The sequence below is a fragment of the Tachypleus tridentatus genome, unplaced genomic scaffold (assembly GCF_004210375.1).
Source record: "Tachypleus tridentatus isolate NWPU-2018 unplaced genomic scaffold, ASM421037v1 Hic_cluster_2, whole genome shotgun sequence".
Taxonomy (NCBI): Eukaryota; Metazoa; Arthropoda; class Merostomata; order Xiphosura; family Limulidae; genus Tachypleus; species Tachypleus tridentatus.
Window position 1 is genome coordinate 54,407,267 of NW_027467782.1, and position 20,896 is coordinate 54,428,162.

Below are 20,896 nucleotides of genomic sequence, written 5' to 3' on the forward strand. Positions count from 1 at the left end.
ATAACTGGATAACTAAAGTGATAAGTGATATAGTGATTTATTGGATAACTTTAGTAATAAAGTAATTGCATAAATAAAATAATACAGTGAATTATTGGGTAATTAAATTTATACAGTCCATTATTGGATAATTGAAGTGATACAATAAATTATTGGATAACTAATGTAATACACTGGATTGTTGAATACTTAATGTAATAAACTGAACTGCTGGATAACTAAAGTAATATAGTGATATATTGGATAACTTTACTAATACTGTGGATTATTCGATAATTAAAGTAATACAGTGAATTAATGGATAATTAAAGTGATATAGTGACTTATTCAGTAACTATACTAATACAGAGAATTATTGAATAAATAAAGTAATACAGTGAATTGTTGGATAATTACAGTAACACAGTGAATTGTTGGATAACTAATGTAATGTAGTGAATTGTTGGATAACTAAAGTAATACAGTAAATTGTTGGATAATTACAGTAATACAGTTAATTATTGGATAACTAAAGTAGTAAAATGAATTGTTAAATAACTTAAGTAATAAAGTGAATTATTGGATTAGTAAAATTAATTATTGGATAACTAAATTAATACACTGGATTATTGAATACTTAATGTAATAGAGTGAATTATTCAATAATTAAAGTAATACAGTGGATCATTGGATAATTAAAGTAATAGTCTCACACTGCTGTGGTTACTGAAACCAGTTCAAAGATGGTTCTTCCACATGAAACCATGTTAGTAACCAATTATCTTTATTCAATTGTCTATCTTTCACGGACACCGAGTGCCATTGGACAGTATAATCACGTGACTCGTTTAGTATTGTATTTCCTTCCACTGCTCTCAACGATTTACCATCCATTTATTTACTGGTTTATTTCCAAGTGCGACAGCTAATTGTTGCTATCTTTAAAAAGGGTTAGCCGTCAAAAAGTGTGCGTGTTATGAATTCCAATGTTCCCAGTTTGTGTCACACAGAAGACACGGGGGAATATGGCTCGGATTTTTTATACTTCGGTCAGCCTGCTAGGCCACTCCCTAGTCCCGGAAACGAACACATTCGCAGCGGGCTGGTCCATTTTTGTCGCGGTCTAGAGCAGCGTACACCGCCGCCACATCGAAAAACAAGTGGACATTTACAATATCCAGTTATCAACGAAACAAACGGATACAGTTATACAAACTTGGACCAACGATACTTCGACCATAATAATCACTTAACACGGCCCCACCGTGAGAGTACCCCAGGGATCTACCCAGCAGGAGACCTGGGTCCACTGGACTATTTCCGATACAATAATTTGGATTACGTTTATCCGGATGACGAGATATCCAGGCATAATGTTATCCATCTTTCCAAAGTAAATTTGGGTAATGGTTGTGGACGACGAACAATGGCCACTGGTCATCCTTACCGTGGATCAGTAGCATTATCTCAGACAACTGGACTCGAAGAACATTGTAGTTCAATAAGGCGGGAAAGTTGCCAGCCCAATGTTCACTTCCAGGGGCAATACCCTCCCCAAATTCCAACTTACAAATGGATGGAAGTCAAGAGAAGAGTGGCCCAGACAGGTAAGTTGTAACCATGTTTTTAAGTTTGGAAAATGTTAGATTTTAATTATACTTCCACTTGCTTTCTCTTATTGGCTGAAAACTCAAAGTTACCTCCTTCTAAATTTTCCGCAACAAATCACTTTACAACAAAAAATAAACGTAAGAAACTAAAGCACCCAATTTTAGGTCACTCCAGAAATGTTGAAATCAGTGTTTTAAAACCACCCAATTTTAGGTCACTTCAGAAATGTTAAATTCAGTGTTTTAAAACTAACCATTTATTTAGTTCCATTTTCAACCAGTAGTTTCAACCAGCTGCAGTTTTCTATTGAACTCGAAATTTAACTTCCTACAACCACGGTTCAACCAATGGTTTAAACCAACCTATGTCTCCCTCTGACATGTCGTTTAGTTTCATACCTTGGTTTTCTTATCAGGTAAGGGGGTTTTGACCAACTTATGGCTCCTTCTAACGGGTGGTTTAACTTCATATGTTGGTTTTGTTATCAGGTAGGGTTTATAACAAGTGATTTAACCTCATCAGTTGGTTAAAAACACCACTGGTAAGAAAACCGCTTGTATCACCAATGTTCGTTATTTAGTGAATTTTGAATTAACAACTGAATGTACACATTATGTTTTTACGATAGCAGTAGTTGTTACTGGACTACACGTTCACCTAATTCTAGTTACTAATTTACTTCTAATAATTTGATATTAATTAATAATTAGACTAATTACACACATTCATATCTCAAAGATACAGCTTTACTGTAATAGCGGGTACGAAACTCAGAAATAGTTAAGTGTATAAATAACCACCTTGCCTTCCTTAGTAAATGTAAACAACATGACACAGTTTCTAACGGGGTTAGGGTTAAATTACATGTCAACACCCTACGATATCAATGTCAGGCTCCAAGATAGGATCAAATATCACACATAAGTAAAGATAAGTTACTGAATAAAACTAGCTAACAATATTACAAGATATAATAAACTCACTCGTCGATTTACGAAACAAGAAACCTTTCAACATTACAGACCCACGTGTTAAAGTAAAGTAGACAAACAGTATCATAACCACAGATACACTTAACCCTAACAGACAACTAACTACACACCTTGTATCCAATTACAACCGCAGAAGACAAAATTTACAGCCTATAAGAAGTAAAACGATTAAAACTGTAACTGAGGAAAACTTGCAGAGTCGAGCGGCTAACTTGTCCTCCATCCAGATGACCCAGGATCGAATCTTGGCTTCTACCACCTCCATAAAACAATCCTCGTCCAGATTTCGATAGAGTCGGCATCAGATTATCAGCTGAAATAGGATAGAACCGAGTTAGTACCTATGAATATGTTACTTACTAATATATACACCTCAGACACCGAACAATCCAGTAACCCTGATAAGGATAAACTGTACACATATTCAATTTATGTGTAGTAACGTTTCTACAGAGAGTTAAGTACGGTGGAACGTTTGTAATAACAACAAAACACTTTAGTTATTAACTTTATCTTCACAACAACCATAAGAATTTCTATTTCAGTTGCTCCATAACTGTAAGATTAGATGTAAAATTATATTTTCATCACATTATTTGACGATTTCACTTCCCTAATAGATCACATCAACTAACCTCTAACCAGTAGTGTGATGTCCACCTATATATAATGTTAACCTGTAGTGTGATGTCCAACTATATATAATGTTAACATGTAGTGTGATGTCCAACTATATATAATGTTAACATGTAGTGTGATGTCCAACTATATAGAGTGTTAACCAGTAGTGTGATGTCTAACTATATATAATGTTAACCAGTAGTGTGATGTCCAACTATATATAATGTTAACCAGTTGTGTGATGTCCAACTATATATAATGTTAACCAGTAGTGTGATGTCCACCTATATATAATGTTAACCAGTAGTGTGATGTCCACCTATATATAATGTTAACCAGTAGTGTGATGTCCACCTATATATAATGTTAACCAGTAGTCTGATGTCCAACTATATATAATGTTAACCTGTAGTGTGATGTCCAACTATATATAATGTTAACCAGTAGTGTGATGTCCAACTATATATAATGTTAACCAGTAGTGTGATGTCCAACTATATATAATGTTAACCAGTAGTGTGATGTCCAACTATATATAATGTTAACCAGTAGTGTGATGTCCACCTATATATAATGTTAACCAGTAATGTGATGTCCAACTATATATAATGTTAACCAGTAATGTGATGTCCAACTATATATAATGTTAACCAGTTGTGTGATGTCCAACTATATATAATGTTAACCAGTAGTGTGATGTCCACCTATATATAATGTTAACCAGTAGTGTAATGTCCAACTATATATAATGTTAACCAGTAGTGTGATGTCCACCTATATATAATGTTAACCAGTAGTCTGATGTCCAACTATATATAATGTTAACCTGTAGTGTGATGTCCAACTATATAGAGTGTTAACCAGTAGTGTGATGTCCAACTATATATAATGTTAAACTGTAGTGTGATGTCTAACTATATATAATGTTAACCAGTAGTGTGATGTCCAACTATATACAATGTTAACCTGTAGTGTGATGTCCAACTATATAGAGTGTTAACCAGTAGTGTGATGTCCACCTATATATAATGTTAACCAGTAGTGTGATGTCCAACTATATATAATGTTAACCTGTAGTGTGATGTCCAACTATATAGAGTGTTAACCAGTAGTGTGATGTCCAACTATATATAATGTTAACCTGTAGTGTGATGTCCAACTATATAGAGTGTTAACCAGTAGTGTGATGTCCAACTATATATAATGTTAACCAGTAGTGTGATGTCCAACTATATATAATGTTAACCAGTAGTGTGATGTCTAACTATATATAATGTTAACCAGTTGTGTGATGTCCAGCTATATATAATGTTAACCAGTAGTGTGATGTCCACCTATGTGGAGTGAGTGTTGACCAGTAGTGTGATGTCCAACTATGTGGAGTGAGTGTTGAGTAGTAATGTGATGTCCAACTATATATAATGTTAACCAGTAATGTGATGTCCAACTATATATAATGTTAACCAGTAGTGTGATGTCCAACTATATATAATGTTGACCAGTAGTGTGATGTCTAACTATGTGGAGTGAGTGTTAACCAGCAATGTGATGTCCAAATATATATAATGTTAACCAGTAGTGTGATTTCCAACTATATATAATGTTAACCAGTAATGTGATGTCCAACTATATATAATGTTAACCAGTAGTGTGATGTCCAACTATATATAATGTTAACCAGTAGTCTGATGTCCAACTATATATAATGTTAACCAGTAGTCTGATGTCCAACTATATATAATGTTAACCAGTAGTCTGATGTCCAACTATATATAATGTTAACTAGTAGTCTGATGTCCAACTATATATAATGTTAACCAGTAGTCTGATGTCCAACTATATACAATGTTAACCAGTAGTGTGATGTCCAACTATATATAATGTTAACCAGTAGTGTGATGTCCAACTATATACAATGTTAACCAGTAGTGTGATGTCCAACTATATATAATGTTAACCAGTAGTGTGATGTCCAACTATATGGAGTGAGTGTTGAGTAGTAATGTGATGTCCAACTATATATAGTGTTAACCAGTAGTGTGATGTCCAACTATATACAATGTTAACCAGTAGTGTGATGTCCAACTATATATAATGTTAACCAGTAGTGTGATGTCCAACTATATACAATGTTAACCAGTAGTGTGATGTCCAACTATATACAATGTTAACCAGTAGTGTGATGTCCAACTATATATAATGTTAACCAGTAGTGTGATGTCCAACTATATATAATGTTAACCAGTAGTGTGATGTCTAACTACATATAATGTTAACCAGTAGTGTGATGTCCAACTATGTGGAGTGAGTGTTGAGTAGTAATGTGATGTCCAACTATATATAGTGTTAACCAGTAGTGTGATGTCCAACTATATATAATGTTAACCAGTAGTGTGATGTCCAACTATATATAATGTTAACCAGTAGTGTGATGTCCAACTATATATAATGTTAACCAGTAGTGTGATGTCCAACTGTATATAATGTTAACCAGTAGTGTGATGTCTAACTACATATAATGTTAACCAGTAGTGTGATGTCCAACTATATACAATGTTAACCAGTAGTGTGATGTCCAACTATATATAATGTTAACCTGTAGTGTGATGTCCAACTATATAGAGTGTTAACCAGTAGTGTGATGTCCAACTATATATAATGTTAAACTGTAGTGTGATGTCTAACTATATATAATGTTAACCAGTAGTGTGATGTCCAACTATATACAATGTTAACCTGTAGTGTGATGTCCAACTATATAGAGTGTTAACCAGTAGTGTGATGTCCACCTATATATAATGTTAACCAGTAGTGTGATGTCCAACTATATATAATGTTAACCTGTAGTGTGATGTCCAACTATATAGAGTGTTAACCAGTAGTGTGATGTCCAACTATATATAATGTTAACCTGTAGTGTGATGTCCAACTATATAGAGTGTTAACCAGTAGTGTGATGTCCAACTATATATAATGTTAACCAGTAGTGTGATGTCCAACTATATATAATGTTAACCAGTAGTGTGATGTCTAACTATATATAATGTTAACCAGTTGTGTGATGTCCAGCTATATATAATGTTAACCAGTAGTGTGATGTCCACCTATGTGGAGTGAGTGTTGACCAGTAGTGTGATGTCCAACTATGTGGAGTGAGTGTTGAGTAGTAATGTGATGTCCAACTATATATAATGTTAACCAGTAATGTGATGTCCAACTATATATAATGTTAACCAGTAGTGTGATGTCCAACTATATATAATGTTGACCAGTAGTGTGATGTCTAACTATGTGGAGTGAGTGTTAACCAGCAATGTGATGTCCAAATATATATAATGTTAACCAGTAGTGTGATTTCCAACTATATATAATGTTAACCAGTAATGTGATGTCCAACTATATATAATGTTAACCAGTAGTGTGATGTCCAACTATATATAATGTTAACCAGTAGTCTGATGTCCAACTATATATAATGTTAACCAGTAGTCTGATGTCCAACTATATATAATGTTAACCAGTAGTCTGATGTCCAACTATATATAATGTTAACTAGTAGTCTGATGTCCAACTATATATAATGTTAACCAGTAGTCTGATGTCCAACTATATACAATGTTAACCAGTAGTGTGATGTCCAACTATATATAATGTTAACCAGTAGTGTGATGTCCAACTATATACAATGTTAACCAGTAGTGTGATGTCCAACTATATATAATGTTAACCAGTAGTGTGATGTCCAACTATATGGTGAGTGTTGAGTAGTAATGTGATGTCCAACTATATATAGTGTTAACCAGTAGTGTGATGTCCAACTATATACAATGTTAACCAGTAGTGTGATGTCCAACTATATATAATGTTAACCAGTAGTGTGATGTCCAACTATATACAATGTTAACCAGTAGTGTGATGTCCAACTATATACAATGTTAACCAGTAGTGTGATGTCCAACTATATATAATGTTAACCAGTAGTGTGATGTCCAACTATATATAATGTTAACCAGTAGTGTGATGTCTAACTACATATAATGTTAACCAGTAGTGTGATGTCCAACTATGTGGAGTGAGTGTTGAGTAGTAATGTGATGTCCAACTATATATAGTGTTAACCAGTAGTGTGATGTCCAACTATATATAATGTTAACCAGTAGTGTGATGTCCAACTATATATAATGTTAACCAGTAGTGTGATGTCCAACTATATATAATGTTAACCAGTAGTGTGATGTCCAACTGTATATAATGTTAACCAGTAGTGTGATGTCTAACTACATATAATGTTAACCAGTAGTGTGATGTCCATCTATGTGGAGTGAGTGTTAACCAGTAGTTAACAGAACTATGAACTTTACTAGAAGGTCTGACAGAACTGTGAACTTCACTAGAAGGTCTGACAGAACTGTGAACTTCACTAGAAGTTCTGACAGAACTATGAACTTCATTAGAATGTCTGAAAGTACTGTGAACTTCATTAGAATGTCTGACAGAACTATGAACTTCACTAGAAGGTCTGACAGAACTATGAACTTCATTAGAAGGTCTGACAGTACTGTGAACTTCATTAGAATGTCTGACAGAACTATGAACTTCACTAGAAGGTCTGACAGAACTGTGAACTTCACTAGAATGTCTGACAGAACTATGAACTTCATTAGAATGTCTGACAGAACTGTGAACATCACTAGAATGTCTGACAGAACTGTGAACTTCACTAGAAGGTCTGACAGAACTGTGAACTTCACTAGAATGTCTGACAGAACTATGAACTTCACTAGAATGTCTGACAGAACTGTGAACTTCACTAGAAGGTCTGACAGAACTGTGAACTTCACTAGAAGGTCTGACAGTGAATTATAATTATATGACATTGTCTTCAGAGTTCCAATGACCAAGTTGAAACGAAGTCCTGCTATCGTTTTCACTGTGACTCCAGTCACCTCAGTATGATTCAGCGACGTCACGTTTTATTAAAACGGCAATATCTCTCACTGTATCTTCATCGACAGCTCAATATTAAAGAATTTCTTTATTAACGATGGTTTAGAGTCATTAATGTGTTAAACTATGTATCTTCAATTGAGGTACAAAATCTGGAATAGTGACGTCACACTGGACTGTTAGTAATTAATAAATGTGTAACATGACTACCTACCGGTATAATTAGGGGTTTAAATTATAATTAACACATCTTACTATTAATACATCTTACTATTATCACATCTTACTATTAATGCATGTTACCATTAACACATCTTACTTTTAATGCATCTTACCATTAATACATCTCACTATTAACACATCTTACCATTAATACACCTCACTAATAACACATCTTACTATTAATACATCTTACCATTAATACATCTTACTATTAATACATCTTACCATTAATACATCTTACCAGTAATGCATCTTACCAGTAATGCATCTTACCATTAATACATCTCACTATTAACACATCTTACTATTAATGCATCTTACCATTAATACATCTTACTATTAACACATCTTACTATTAATACATCTTACTATTAACACATCCTACCATTAATACATCTTACTATTAATAAGTCTTACTATTAATACATCTCACTATTAACACATCTTACTATTAACACATCTTACTATTAACACATCCTACCATTAATACATCTTACTATTAATGCATATTACCATTAATACATCTTACTATTAATAAGTCTTACAATTAATACATCTTACTATTAACACATCTTACTATTAATACATCTTACTATTAACACATCTTACTATTTATAAGTCTTACTATTAAAACATCTAACTATTAACACATCTTACTATTTATAAGTCTTACTATTAAAACATCTAACTATTAACACATCTTACTATTAATGTCTTACTATTAACATATCTTACTATCAACACATCTTACTATTAATGTCTTACTATTAACATATCTTACTATTAATACATCTTACTATTAACATATCTTACTATTAATACATCTTACTATTAACACATCTTACTATTTATAAGTCTTACTATTAAAACATCTGACTATTAACATATCTTACTATTAATGTCTTACTATTAACATATCTTACTATTAATACATCTTACTATTAATGTCTTACTATTAATGTCTTATTATTAACATATCTTACTATTTATAAGTCTTACTATTAAAACATCTGACTATTAACATATCTTACTATTAACACATCTTACTATTAACATATCTTACTATTATATTTAAAATTTGTGACCTACATTATTTAACCCCCTACCCCACTGACATAGCGTTATGTCTGCCGACTTACAATGTTAGAAAATGGGTTTCGATACCCGTAGTGGATAGAATACAACCCACTAGGTAGCTTTACGCATGACTACAAACAAAATATTTATATTATATAATTCTTAGTTTAACTTCTGCCACCCACCCCGTTGTCAGGTGCTTTATTGTACTGTTTAGAATCAGCAGGTGTTTCATACAGCCATAGAAACCTTACATTTCATGCGGCTAAAGTATGTTCAAGATAAAACTTGGAAAGAAACGTTAGACACTGCAATATTAAAAACTAACTTCACGAAATAGCCACCTGTTAACACTGATAAACATAATAGTTGAGTCGTTTAGTCCTACACAGATGAACCACTCTATAACAGCTGATAACACATCGAGTTTAATCACCTGGAATTTAAAAACTAGCTTCACGAGATAGCCACCAGTTAACACTGATAAACACAACAGTTGAGTCGTTTAGTCCTACACAGATGAACCACTCTATAACAGCTGATAACACATCGAGTTTAATCACCTGGAATTTAAAAACTAGCTTCACGAGATAGCCACCAGTTAACACTGATAAACACAACAGTTGAGTCGTTTAGTCCTACATAGATGAACCACTCTATAACAGCTGATAACACATCGAGTTTAATCACCTGGAAATTAAAAACTAACTTCACGAGATAGCCACCTGTTAATACTGATAAATACAACAGTTGAGTCGTTTAGTCCTACACAGATGAACCACTCTATAACAGCTGGTAACACATCGAGTTTAATCACGTGGAAATTAAAAACTAACTTCACGAGATAGCCACCTGTTAACACTGATAAACATAACAGTTGAGTCGTTTAGTCCTACACAGATGAACCACTCTATAACAGCTGATAACACATCGAGTTTAATCACCTGGAAATTAAAAACTAGCTTCACGAGATAGCCACCAGTTAACACTGATAAACACAACAGTTGAGTCGTTTAGTCCTACATAGATGAACCACTCTATAACAGCTGATAACACATCGAGTTTAATCACCTGGAAATTAAAAACTAACTTCACGAGATAGCCACCTGTTAACACTGATAAATACAACAGTTGAGTCGTTTAGTCCTACACAGATGAACCACTCTATAACAGCTGGTAACACATCGAGTTTAATCACCTGGAAATTAAAACCTAACTTCACGAGATAGCCACCTGTTAACACTGATAAATACAACAGTTGAGTCGTTTAGTCCTACATAGATAAACTTCTCTATAACAGCTGGTAACACATCGAGTTTAATCACCTGGAAATTAAAAACTAACTTCACGAGATAGCCACCTGTTAACACTGATAAATACAACAGTTGAGTCGTTTAGTCCTACACAGATAAACCACACTATAACAGCTGGTAACACATAAAGTTTAATCACCTGGAAATTAAAAACTAGCTCCACGAGATAGCCACCTGTTAACACCGATAAACATAATAGTTGAGTCGTTTAGTCCTACACAGATAAACTTCTCTATAACAGCTGGTAACACATCGAGTTTAATAACCTGGAAATTAAAAACTAACTTCACGAGATAGCCACCTGTTAACACTGATAAATACAACAGTTGAGTCGTTTAGTCCTACATAGATAAACCACACTATAACAGCTGGTAACACATCGAGTTTAATCACCTGGAAATTAAAAACTAGCTTCACGAGATAGCCACCAGTTAACACGGACAAACACAACAGTTGAGTCGTTTAGTCCTACACAGATAAACCACACTATAAGAACTGGTAATACATCGAGTTTAATCACCTGGAAATTAAAAACTAACTTCACGAGATAGCCACCTGTTAACACCGATAAACATAACAGTTGAGTCGTTTAGTCCTACACAGATGAACCACTCTATAACAGCTGGTAACACATCGAGTTTAATCACCTGGAAATTAAAAACTAACTTCACGAGATAGCCACCTGTTACACTGATAAACACAACAGTTGAGTCGTTTAGTCCTACATAGATAAACCACACTATAACAGCTGGTAACACATCGAGTTTAATCACCTGGAAATTAAAAACTAGCTTCACGAGATAGCCACCAGTTAACACTGACAAACACAACAGTTGAGTCGTTTAGTCCTACACAGATAAACCACACTATAAGAACTGGTAATACATCGAGCTTAATCACCTGGAAATTAAAAACTAACTTCACGAGATAGCCACCTGTTACACTGATAAACACAACAGTTGAGTCGTTTAGTCCTACATAGATAAACCACACTATAACAGCTGGTAACACATCGAGTTTAATCACCTGGAAATTAAAAACTAACTTCACGAGATAGCCACCTGTTAACACTGATAAACACAACAGTTGAGTCGTTTAGTCCTACACAGATAAACCACACTATAACAGCTGGTAACACATAAAGTTTAATCACCTGGAAATTAAAAACTAACTTCACGAGATAGCCACCTGTTACACTGATAAACACAACAGTTGAGTCGTTTAGTCCTACATAGATAAACCACACTATAACAGCTGGTAACACATCGAGTTTAATCACCTGGAAATTAAAAACTAACTTCACGAGATAGCCACCTGTTACACTGATAAACACAACAGTTGAGTCGTTTAGTCCTACATAGATAAACCACACTATAACAGCTGGTAACACATCGAGTTTAATCACCTGGAAATTAAAAACTAACTTCACGAGATAGCCACCTGTTAACACTGATAAACACAACAGTTGAGTCGTTTAGTCCTACACAAATGAACCACTCTATAACAGCTGGTAACACATCGAGTTTAATCACCTGGAAATTAAACATTAAACACAATCGTTAAGTGTTCGGATATCTGTATTTAACCTTTCCTTGCTAGCAATATAAATAAATACACTTTATCTTATATTTACAGATAGGTAGCATGATGTATAAAATAAGCCTGTTATATAAAATCAAGTTGAAGATAGTCGAAAATATGGTCACTATATAACAGGCTTCAACTTACTTTGATAGATGTGTAACAGAACCACCGCATCAAATATAACATATCTGTTACACCTGGACTTTATAGATGTGTAACAGCACCACTGTACCCTACAAACTACAAAAACGACTCCTACAGGTACCCTACAAACTACAACAACGACTCCTACAGGTACCCTACAAACTAAATAACAACTCCCACAGGTACCCTACAAACTACAATAACGACTCCTGCAGGTACCGTACAAACTACAATAACAACTCCTACAGGTACCCTACAAACTAAATAACAACCCCCACAGGTATCCTACAACCTACAACAATGACTCCTACAGGTACCGTACAAACTACAATAACGACTCCTACAGGTACCCTACAAACTAAATAACAACTCCACAGGTACACTACAAACTACAATAACGACTCCTACAGGTACCCTACAAACTACAACAACGACTCCTACAGGTACCCTCAAAACTACAATAACGACTCCCACAGGTACCCTACATACTACAACAACAACTCCTACAGGTACCCTACCAACTACAATAACGACTTCTACAGGTACCCTACAAACTAAATAACAACTCCACAGGTACACTACAAACTACAATAACGACTCCTACAGGTAACCTACAAACTACAACAACGACTCCTACAGGTACCCTCAAAACTACAATAACGACTCCCACAGGTACCCTACATACTACAACAACAACTCCTACAGGTACCCTACCAACTACAATAACGACTTCTACAGGTACCCTACAAACTGCGACAACTCCTACAGGTACCATACAAACAAGGACAGCTACTGTTCATTTATCGTATGATGTTGTATATTTCTATAATATATTATATACGCCTCTATATAAGATGTATCTTTCCTCTATCAAATTATAAGAACTAACGAGTTTCATTAACATACTATCTACTTTTACAGAGTGTAGTTTGAACTTATTAACTAACTGTGTAGATTTTCTTTACAAAACTATAATGATTAATGAATTTCTGTAAGACTTCGATCACTTTGGACTTATTAGGTTGTTTCTTCTGTGGATAAATTCATGCGATTGCTAGTACAACGTTGAAAACCTACCCGTTTTAAAATAAAATAGGTTCTTTGTCAGCCTACACTGTTTCACTCGTTAATTAGAGCTTCAGTTTATTTCAATAGTAAGCTATGTACGACTTGCACTGACCCCACGTTGACCTACATCACTATATATGTAATTAGCAGCATTGAAAAAGGGAAAGTCTAATATCAACCACTCTAAATCCCACGACACATGGTCCTTCAGCCTTTCGTCTCGCTACTGTAGCAAACAGAGTTCACAGAAAGACAACTGTTCTTCTGTAAGAAGCCACTCAATTCCATCACGATCAAGAACTACGCCTACTGCACCATGTCACTATACGCTTAGGTTGACAAGTCATTTAAAACTTTCAACATCAGGGGTGTAAAACAGATAACGACTTTACTTCTCGTAAAACCAAAACTTAACATTGTTCTGATATTAGGGTAATTACAATATCAACATACGACACTGACATACTGGTATCTTACTGAGAACCTCATGTAGATACGATACTACAATAACGTACTAGTACCATTACTGAGTACCTCATGTAGAAACAACACCACACTAACATACTAGTACCATTACTGAGTACCTCATGTAGATACGATACTACACTAATATACTAGTACCATTATTGAGTACCTCATACAAAAACAACATTACACTAACATACTAGTACCATTACTGAGTACCTCATGTAGATACGATACTACACTAATATACTAGTACCATTACTGAGTACCTCATACAGAAATAACACTACACTAACATACTTGTACCATTACTGAGTACCTCATGTATAAACAACGTACTTGTACCATTACTGAGTACCTCATGTATAAACAACATACTAGTACCATTACTGAGTAGCTAATGTAGAAACGATACTACACTAATATACTAGTACCATTACTGAGTACCTCATATAGAAACAACACTACACTAATATACTAGTACCATTACTGAGTACCTCATACAGAAACAACACTACACTAACATACTAGTACCATTACTGAGTACCTCATGTAGAAACATTACAACAACATACTAGTACCATTACTGTGTAACTCAAGTAAAAACGATTCTACACTAACGTACTAGTACCTCATGTAGAAACAACACTACACTAACATACTAGTACCTCATGTAGAAACAACACTACACTAACATACTAGTACCATTACTGAGTACCTCATGTAGAAACAACACTACACTAACATACTAGTACCATTACTGAGTACCTCATGTAGAAACAACACTACACTAACATACTAGTACCATTACTGAGTACCTCATGTATAAACAGCATACTAGTACCATTACTGAGTACCTCATGTAGAAACAACACTACACTAACATACTAGTACCTCATGTAGAAACAACACTACACTAACATACTAGTACCATTACTGAGTACCTCATGTATAAACAGCATACTAGTACCATTACTGAGTACCTCATGTAGAAACAACACTACACTAACATACTAGTACCATTACTGAGTACCTCATGTATAAACAGTATACTAGTACCATTACTGAGTACCTCATGTAGAAACAACACCACACTAACATACTAGTACCTCATATAGAAACAACACTACACTAACATACTAGTACCTCGTGTAGAAACAACACTACACTAAATACTAGTGTTCTTGCTTGGATTGTTTCATATTTAAATCATACATTTAACACCGTTTATTGCGTTTTTCAGGTCATAAGGCTGGATGCAGGAGCAGTGACATAGCTACCACGTGTTCTGCTAGGACTAACTTTACTACCAAACAACTCACAGAGCTGGAGAAAGAATTTCACTTCAACAAGTATCTTACTAGGAGAAGACGTATCGAGATCGCCACAGCTCTTCAGCTTAATGAAACTCAAGTAAAAATCTGGTTCCAGAACCGGAGAATGAAGCAAAAGAAACGGGTGAAGGAAGGACTTATTTTACCAAGCTCTGTGACCTCTGATGCAAGCACGCCGATCAATGTCGTCAAAACAATAGCAGCAGTGCCCCCTGCCACCACACCGCTGAAACACTGAGGCAAATAAAATCATGGATGAAGTATTAACATGACAAAGTGACTTTCGTATATAAATGATTTTTAAATAATAACGAGGACTTACACGTGTTGACGATAGAATTATTATAGCTACAGTCTTGTCATAAATAAATGAGTTATGCAAAAGAAAATCCGATTGAAATCGTATAAATGATAATTTTTTAATATTTTTTCTTCATGAAGCAAATTGTATATGCTTTGTGATAAGATTTAACTTGTTGTGTGTTCAGTTGGAGGTAAAAGAAACTCACAAAACTGGATTTCTCTTGATCCCATTAAAGTGGTGTTTTCCATCCATTCTATTGAAAGTCCCACAACTGACTAGTCCTGCATATAGCTCGTGTCTGTTGACGCCATATTATTCTAGACATTGTAACAATATTTTTGTACGAAAGAAAACAAGATTCGTAAATATGTACTCTTTTATATTACTAACGATAATACTAATGAATTCAAATAATGTTATAAAGACGTTCCATTATTTTATGATTAAAAATCACACTGTCCTACCTATAATTCATACCTACAGTAATTAAATAGTCGCCACACCAAACTCAGTATAACCAATCTCGGATTTAGGCATGGGCTTACTGGGCTGAAGCCCAGAGCCTTACATTAATCAGAGGGCCTCAAGCTATGACTGTAACTGTATTGCAAGTAGAGGTTCTGTCTTCAGAGGGCCTCTATAAGTTAAAAAGCCTAAGGTCAAAAACTCTAAATCCGGTCTATCTTGTAATTCATATTTACCAACTTAAGCACCCAAACATCAAACTCAGCATAATAGAATCATAAAATCTTACGTTTTTTAAAGCTCTTCGTTTCGAATATAAATGTTTATAATCCCGATCATTAAAGATACGTTAGTACCAGTTGACTTCCGTCACTGTTCTTATTATAATTAAAACTCATTTATTGCATACTCCAAACCAAGACAATAAACCTCAGATTGATAAAATAGAAGTTATTTTACAATAAAAGACAGTCTATCTTTTTAGTACTAATTTTTTATTATTATCTGATTGTAAAATTTAAATATGACAGAGCAGTCGCTGATTAATTTTTGAATTTTATTGTGGTAAGTAATTACAATGGATAAGCCATCACTTCACACGCAAAGATAATTTATGTTACTTTAAAGTGTTAAATTTTATTGGAAATATAATTTTTGCTAAACAAAATGATTAGGGTGAAAAAACGAAAATTGTGCATTAGACAAACTTGCGTTAAAGTTTGATGTGTTATAAGAATAAAATAATATGTCATAATCTCTGGGAGTGACTTATGCAAACATCTGTCAATATTTTCTCTCTTTTCTTAACGATTAATAAAGTTGCAAAATTCTTCTAAATTGTATGTTTTAACCTATGTTTTGCTGGACTATGGGGGCAAACACAGCTTATCTACCAGAGGTCAGTAGATAGGCTGTGTTTGCCCCCAGTATTACGCTGTTCAGAAGAAAACCTTAACGGAACATATTACTTTCCAGATTTTATTTCGCTTAATATCATTTTGAAGGAGACTGGGGTTTGGGGCAGGGGAATACAATCAGAGAATGATAAATTTCTCCTTGTTGTAACTTGCGTTAATTCGCTGTAACGTTAGGCTTAGATCAGATAGTGGACTGTTGTCATTCAATAATGTGGGAGAATGAATAGGATAATCATTAGAATTTTAGGCTTAGGGTGCATCGTGAACGATCGCCATTCAACAGTCTGACGAAATTGATATGATAGATAAAAGTCAGACTTAGGCCAGATAGTGTACAGTCACCATTCAATAGTGTGGGGAAATTATAACCACAGCCCGAACGTTAGGCTTAGGTCGAGCCACGAACGTTCATCATTCAATAATGTGAGAAAGTGAATAAAATAGAACATTAGGCCTAGGCTAGATCGTGGACGGTTGTCATTCAGTAATGTGAAGAAAATAAATACACTGATACCTAAAGAAATTTTTCATGTCCACTTGTATGAAATATTATATGCCTTACTAATGTGGATAAGCCTTCCAATGGTAAGTTAAACGATTTGGCTCGGTACTGACCATGACGCGTGCGTTATTGAATTGAAATTTCACGAGAAAAAAACAAATCGTTTTTCGACACCAGTATTTCTAAGGCTTACTGTCTGACGTCAACGAAGGGAATTTATTGGTACTTTTTGCAAGCGAACACCGGTAATCTTTCTTCAAACGGACGTCTAGGTAACGCTTTTCCTTCTCTACTTGGTCGCCTAACATTGTGTCCATTAGATGTCGATAAAGGAATAGCCACACATCATCTGCTTTCAGTCATTGTACAGAGAGTAACTGGGACGCGATCAGATATTAATCATTTCAGCGAGGCTGTTTTTTGTAAGATTATACATCAAAATGGTTTTAAAAAAAACGTTATTGCTAAAGCTTCGCGTTGGTTCATCTCTCGTCGCGGTGACCGGGAAGCAAGCTATGGGAATAGAACTAACAACCGATATTTCTAACGAATAATGATCAACTTTTAAAATATATTAACGAGTTGAGTACTTTGTGAAGTTAAATATATCCTGCAGATAATGTCTCTGTTACTCATTTTGGAGAAATCATGAATATATCTATATATGTTTTTAACTTTTGATCTTGTCTTCACTTCGGGATCTCGTTTTAACTTCTAACTACAACTGTATATTGTTTTGTATTTGCTTACACCTTTTGCCTTCTTACACTGGGTGATGTCAAGTTCTTACTTTATAATTGCATATTTATAATTACAGTTACAAGATCTATACATGTATATCATTTTGTGTGGTACTCAAATAACATTTACTTCATGCTCAACTTTCGAATGTAGTTTTTCACGTATCTTATTCCTGGTTATTCTGAACCAATTAAATACAAGACAATTTCATAAATATCATAAATTATGTGATTAACAGTTATTTTGGAAAGCATACTTTAAATGTTAAAATTCAAAGTCTCGTGTGAGATTAAGTTCAAAACTTTCAGTAAATTATTGTTTGCACCTTATTAAGAAAAACAGGTGATTTTGTTATACTGTTGAATTAGAAATATTCCAAAGGAAAAATTATTTTTTGTTTCAACAATTTTAAAACAAAAATATTTTAATAAAAAAAAAACGAGTTTCTTTATAAAAGCAAGTTAACTGAACGTGGATCCCCACCCCCACATTCTGGTTCGAAATCAAAGATGTGTAAAAATAGTATTTCAGATCTATCTTGTCTCTCACATTTCATTGTACAGTAACCTAGCTGAGAAAAAACAAGGCTATAATTATTGTTCTAACACCGAAAGCTGGAAGACAAATCTGAAAATCAATATCTGCCATCAACGCATTTTTAATAACAATTTTTAGGTCTCTTGGGTTTAACTTTTAACCATCTTTCGTTTTTAACTTGTAGCTGTAATAAAAAATCATTTTCAGATGAATAGTGATAAGTTAGGGTTAGCAAACACGTTAGTTAGTTAGTTATCACCATTAGATTTCATCAAGGAACATAGGGCCGCAATCGTTTGCGGATTCTTCAACAGGTATTTAAGTGAGTAGGTTGTTAGCCAACTGTACCGAGCCGTCCCTAATTTAGTAGTGTAAGACTAGAGGGAAAGCAGCTAGTCATCACCACCCACCGCCAACTCTTGGGCTACTCTTTTACCAACGAATAGTGGGATTGACAGTCACATTATAACGCCCCCACGGTTGGGAGGGCGAGCATATTTGGCGCGACGCGGGCGCGAACCCGCGACCCTCGGATTACGAGTCGCCCGCCTTACGCGCCTGGCCATGCCAGGCCAGCAAACACGTACCAACAATATTTTTCGATTTTTTTTTTAGTTTATCTGATTCAGTTTATATATTAAAGCATTGTTTAATTATTTAATTCGTTTACTCTCAAATCCAAAGCTTCAAACCCCTATTTAAAAAGTAAATTACAATGAAAACAACTGATTATAAATCTTGATAATATTTTATTTTACAGCATGACTGGAGTATTGTTCCAACTGAAGTTTATTATTTCTAAAACAACATATTTTGCGAACACAGTGCTCATCTGCTTCTATTAAGTCTGAACTGTACTTTAAAACTTGTATTTGTTAATATAGTACTCACTATGAGTAAGCACTGCTTCTCTGCACAAGTGAACAAAGATATTTACTTTCACTCCTGCTATGTGTCGCCATCTAAGTCATATAATTCGCAATATTTCCAAATACCAAAGGATTTTATAAAATTTCGAAATTTGAGAGCATCATTTGACAATATAAACCAGCGAATTATTAGGCTACATATTTATGTAGCCATGAACTGAATAATTAAAGGTCGAAATTAAAAAAACAGAATATATATATACACAAAAATTAATTATAATACGTTCTCGATATAATAAGGACGTAAAATTCTCCAAGAGTTCATTTCACTCGTCCATCTTTCGTTCAGTTAAAAAAAGTTATTTCTTTTTATAGTCTTTGTTTTAAACCTTGGTCAGTTTTTACTTCCTTATAAACATTGAATTTTCTGATCTTGTTTAAATCTTGGTCAGTTTTTACTTGTTTTATTAACATTGAATTTTCTGATCTGTTTTAAACCTTGGTCAGTTTTTACTTGTTTATAAACATTGAATTTTCTGATCTGTTTTAAACCTTGGTCAGTTTTTACTTGTTTATAAACATTGAATTTTCTGATCTCTTTTAAACCTTGGTCAGTTTTTACTTGTTTATAAACATTAAATTTTCTGATCTGTTTTAAATCTTGGTCAGTTTCTACTTGTTTATAAACATTGAATTTTCTAACCTGTTTAAAACTTTGGTCAGCTTTTACTTGTTTATACACATTGAATTTTCTGATCTGTTTTAAACCTTGGTCAGTTTTTACTTGTTTATAAACATTGAACTTTCTGATCTGTTTTAAATCTTGGTCAATTTTTACTTGTTTATAAACATTAAATTTTCTGATCTGTTTTACACCTTGGTCAGTTTTTACTTGTTCAAAAACATTGAATTTTCTGATCTGTTTTAAACCTTGGTCAGATTTTACTTGTTTATAAACACTGAATTTTCTGATCTGTTTTAAACCTTGGTCAGTTTTTACTTGTTTATAAACATTGAATTTTCTGATCTGTTTTAAACCTTCGTCAGTTTTTACTTGTTCAAAAACATTGAATTTTCTGAACTGTTTTAAACCTTGGTCAGTTTTTACTTGTTTATAAACATTGAATTTTCTGATCTGTTTTAAACCTTGGTCAGTTTTTACTTGTTTATAAACACTGAATTTTCTTATCTGTTTTAAACCTTG

General features: G+C 34.0%; 1 protein-coding gene across 1 annotated transcript; it reads left to right on the forward strand.

Moving 5' to 3' along the window:
* Nucleotides 1-955: 955 nt before the first annotated feature.
* LOC143242330 (homeobox protein Hox-B1b-like) lies at nt 956-15,734 on the forward strand. The gene is made up of 2 exons (XM_076485689.1): nt 956-1,586; nt 15,267-15,734. Exons 1-2 carry the CDS (start codon nt 956-958, stop codon nt 15,593-15,595), a joined length of 960 nt encoding a protein of 319 aa, XP_076341804.1. The 3' UTR covers nt 15,596-15,734.
* Nucleotides 15,735-20,896: the final 5,162 nt, after the last annotated feature.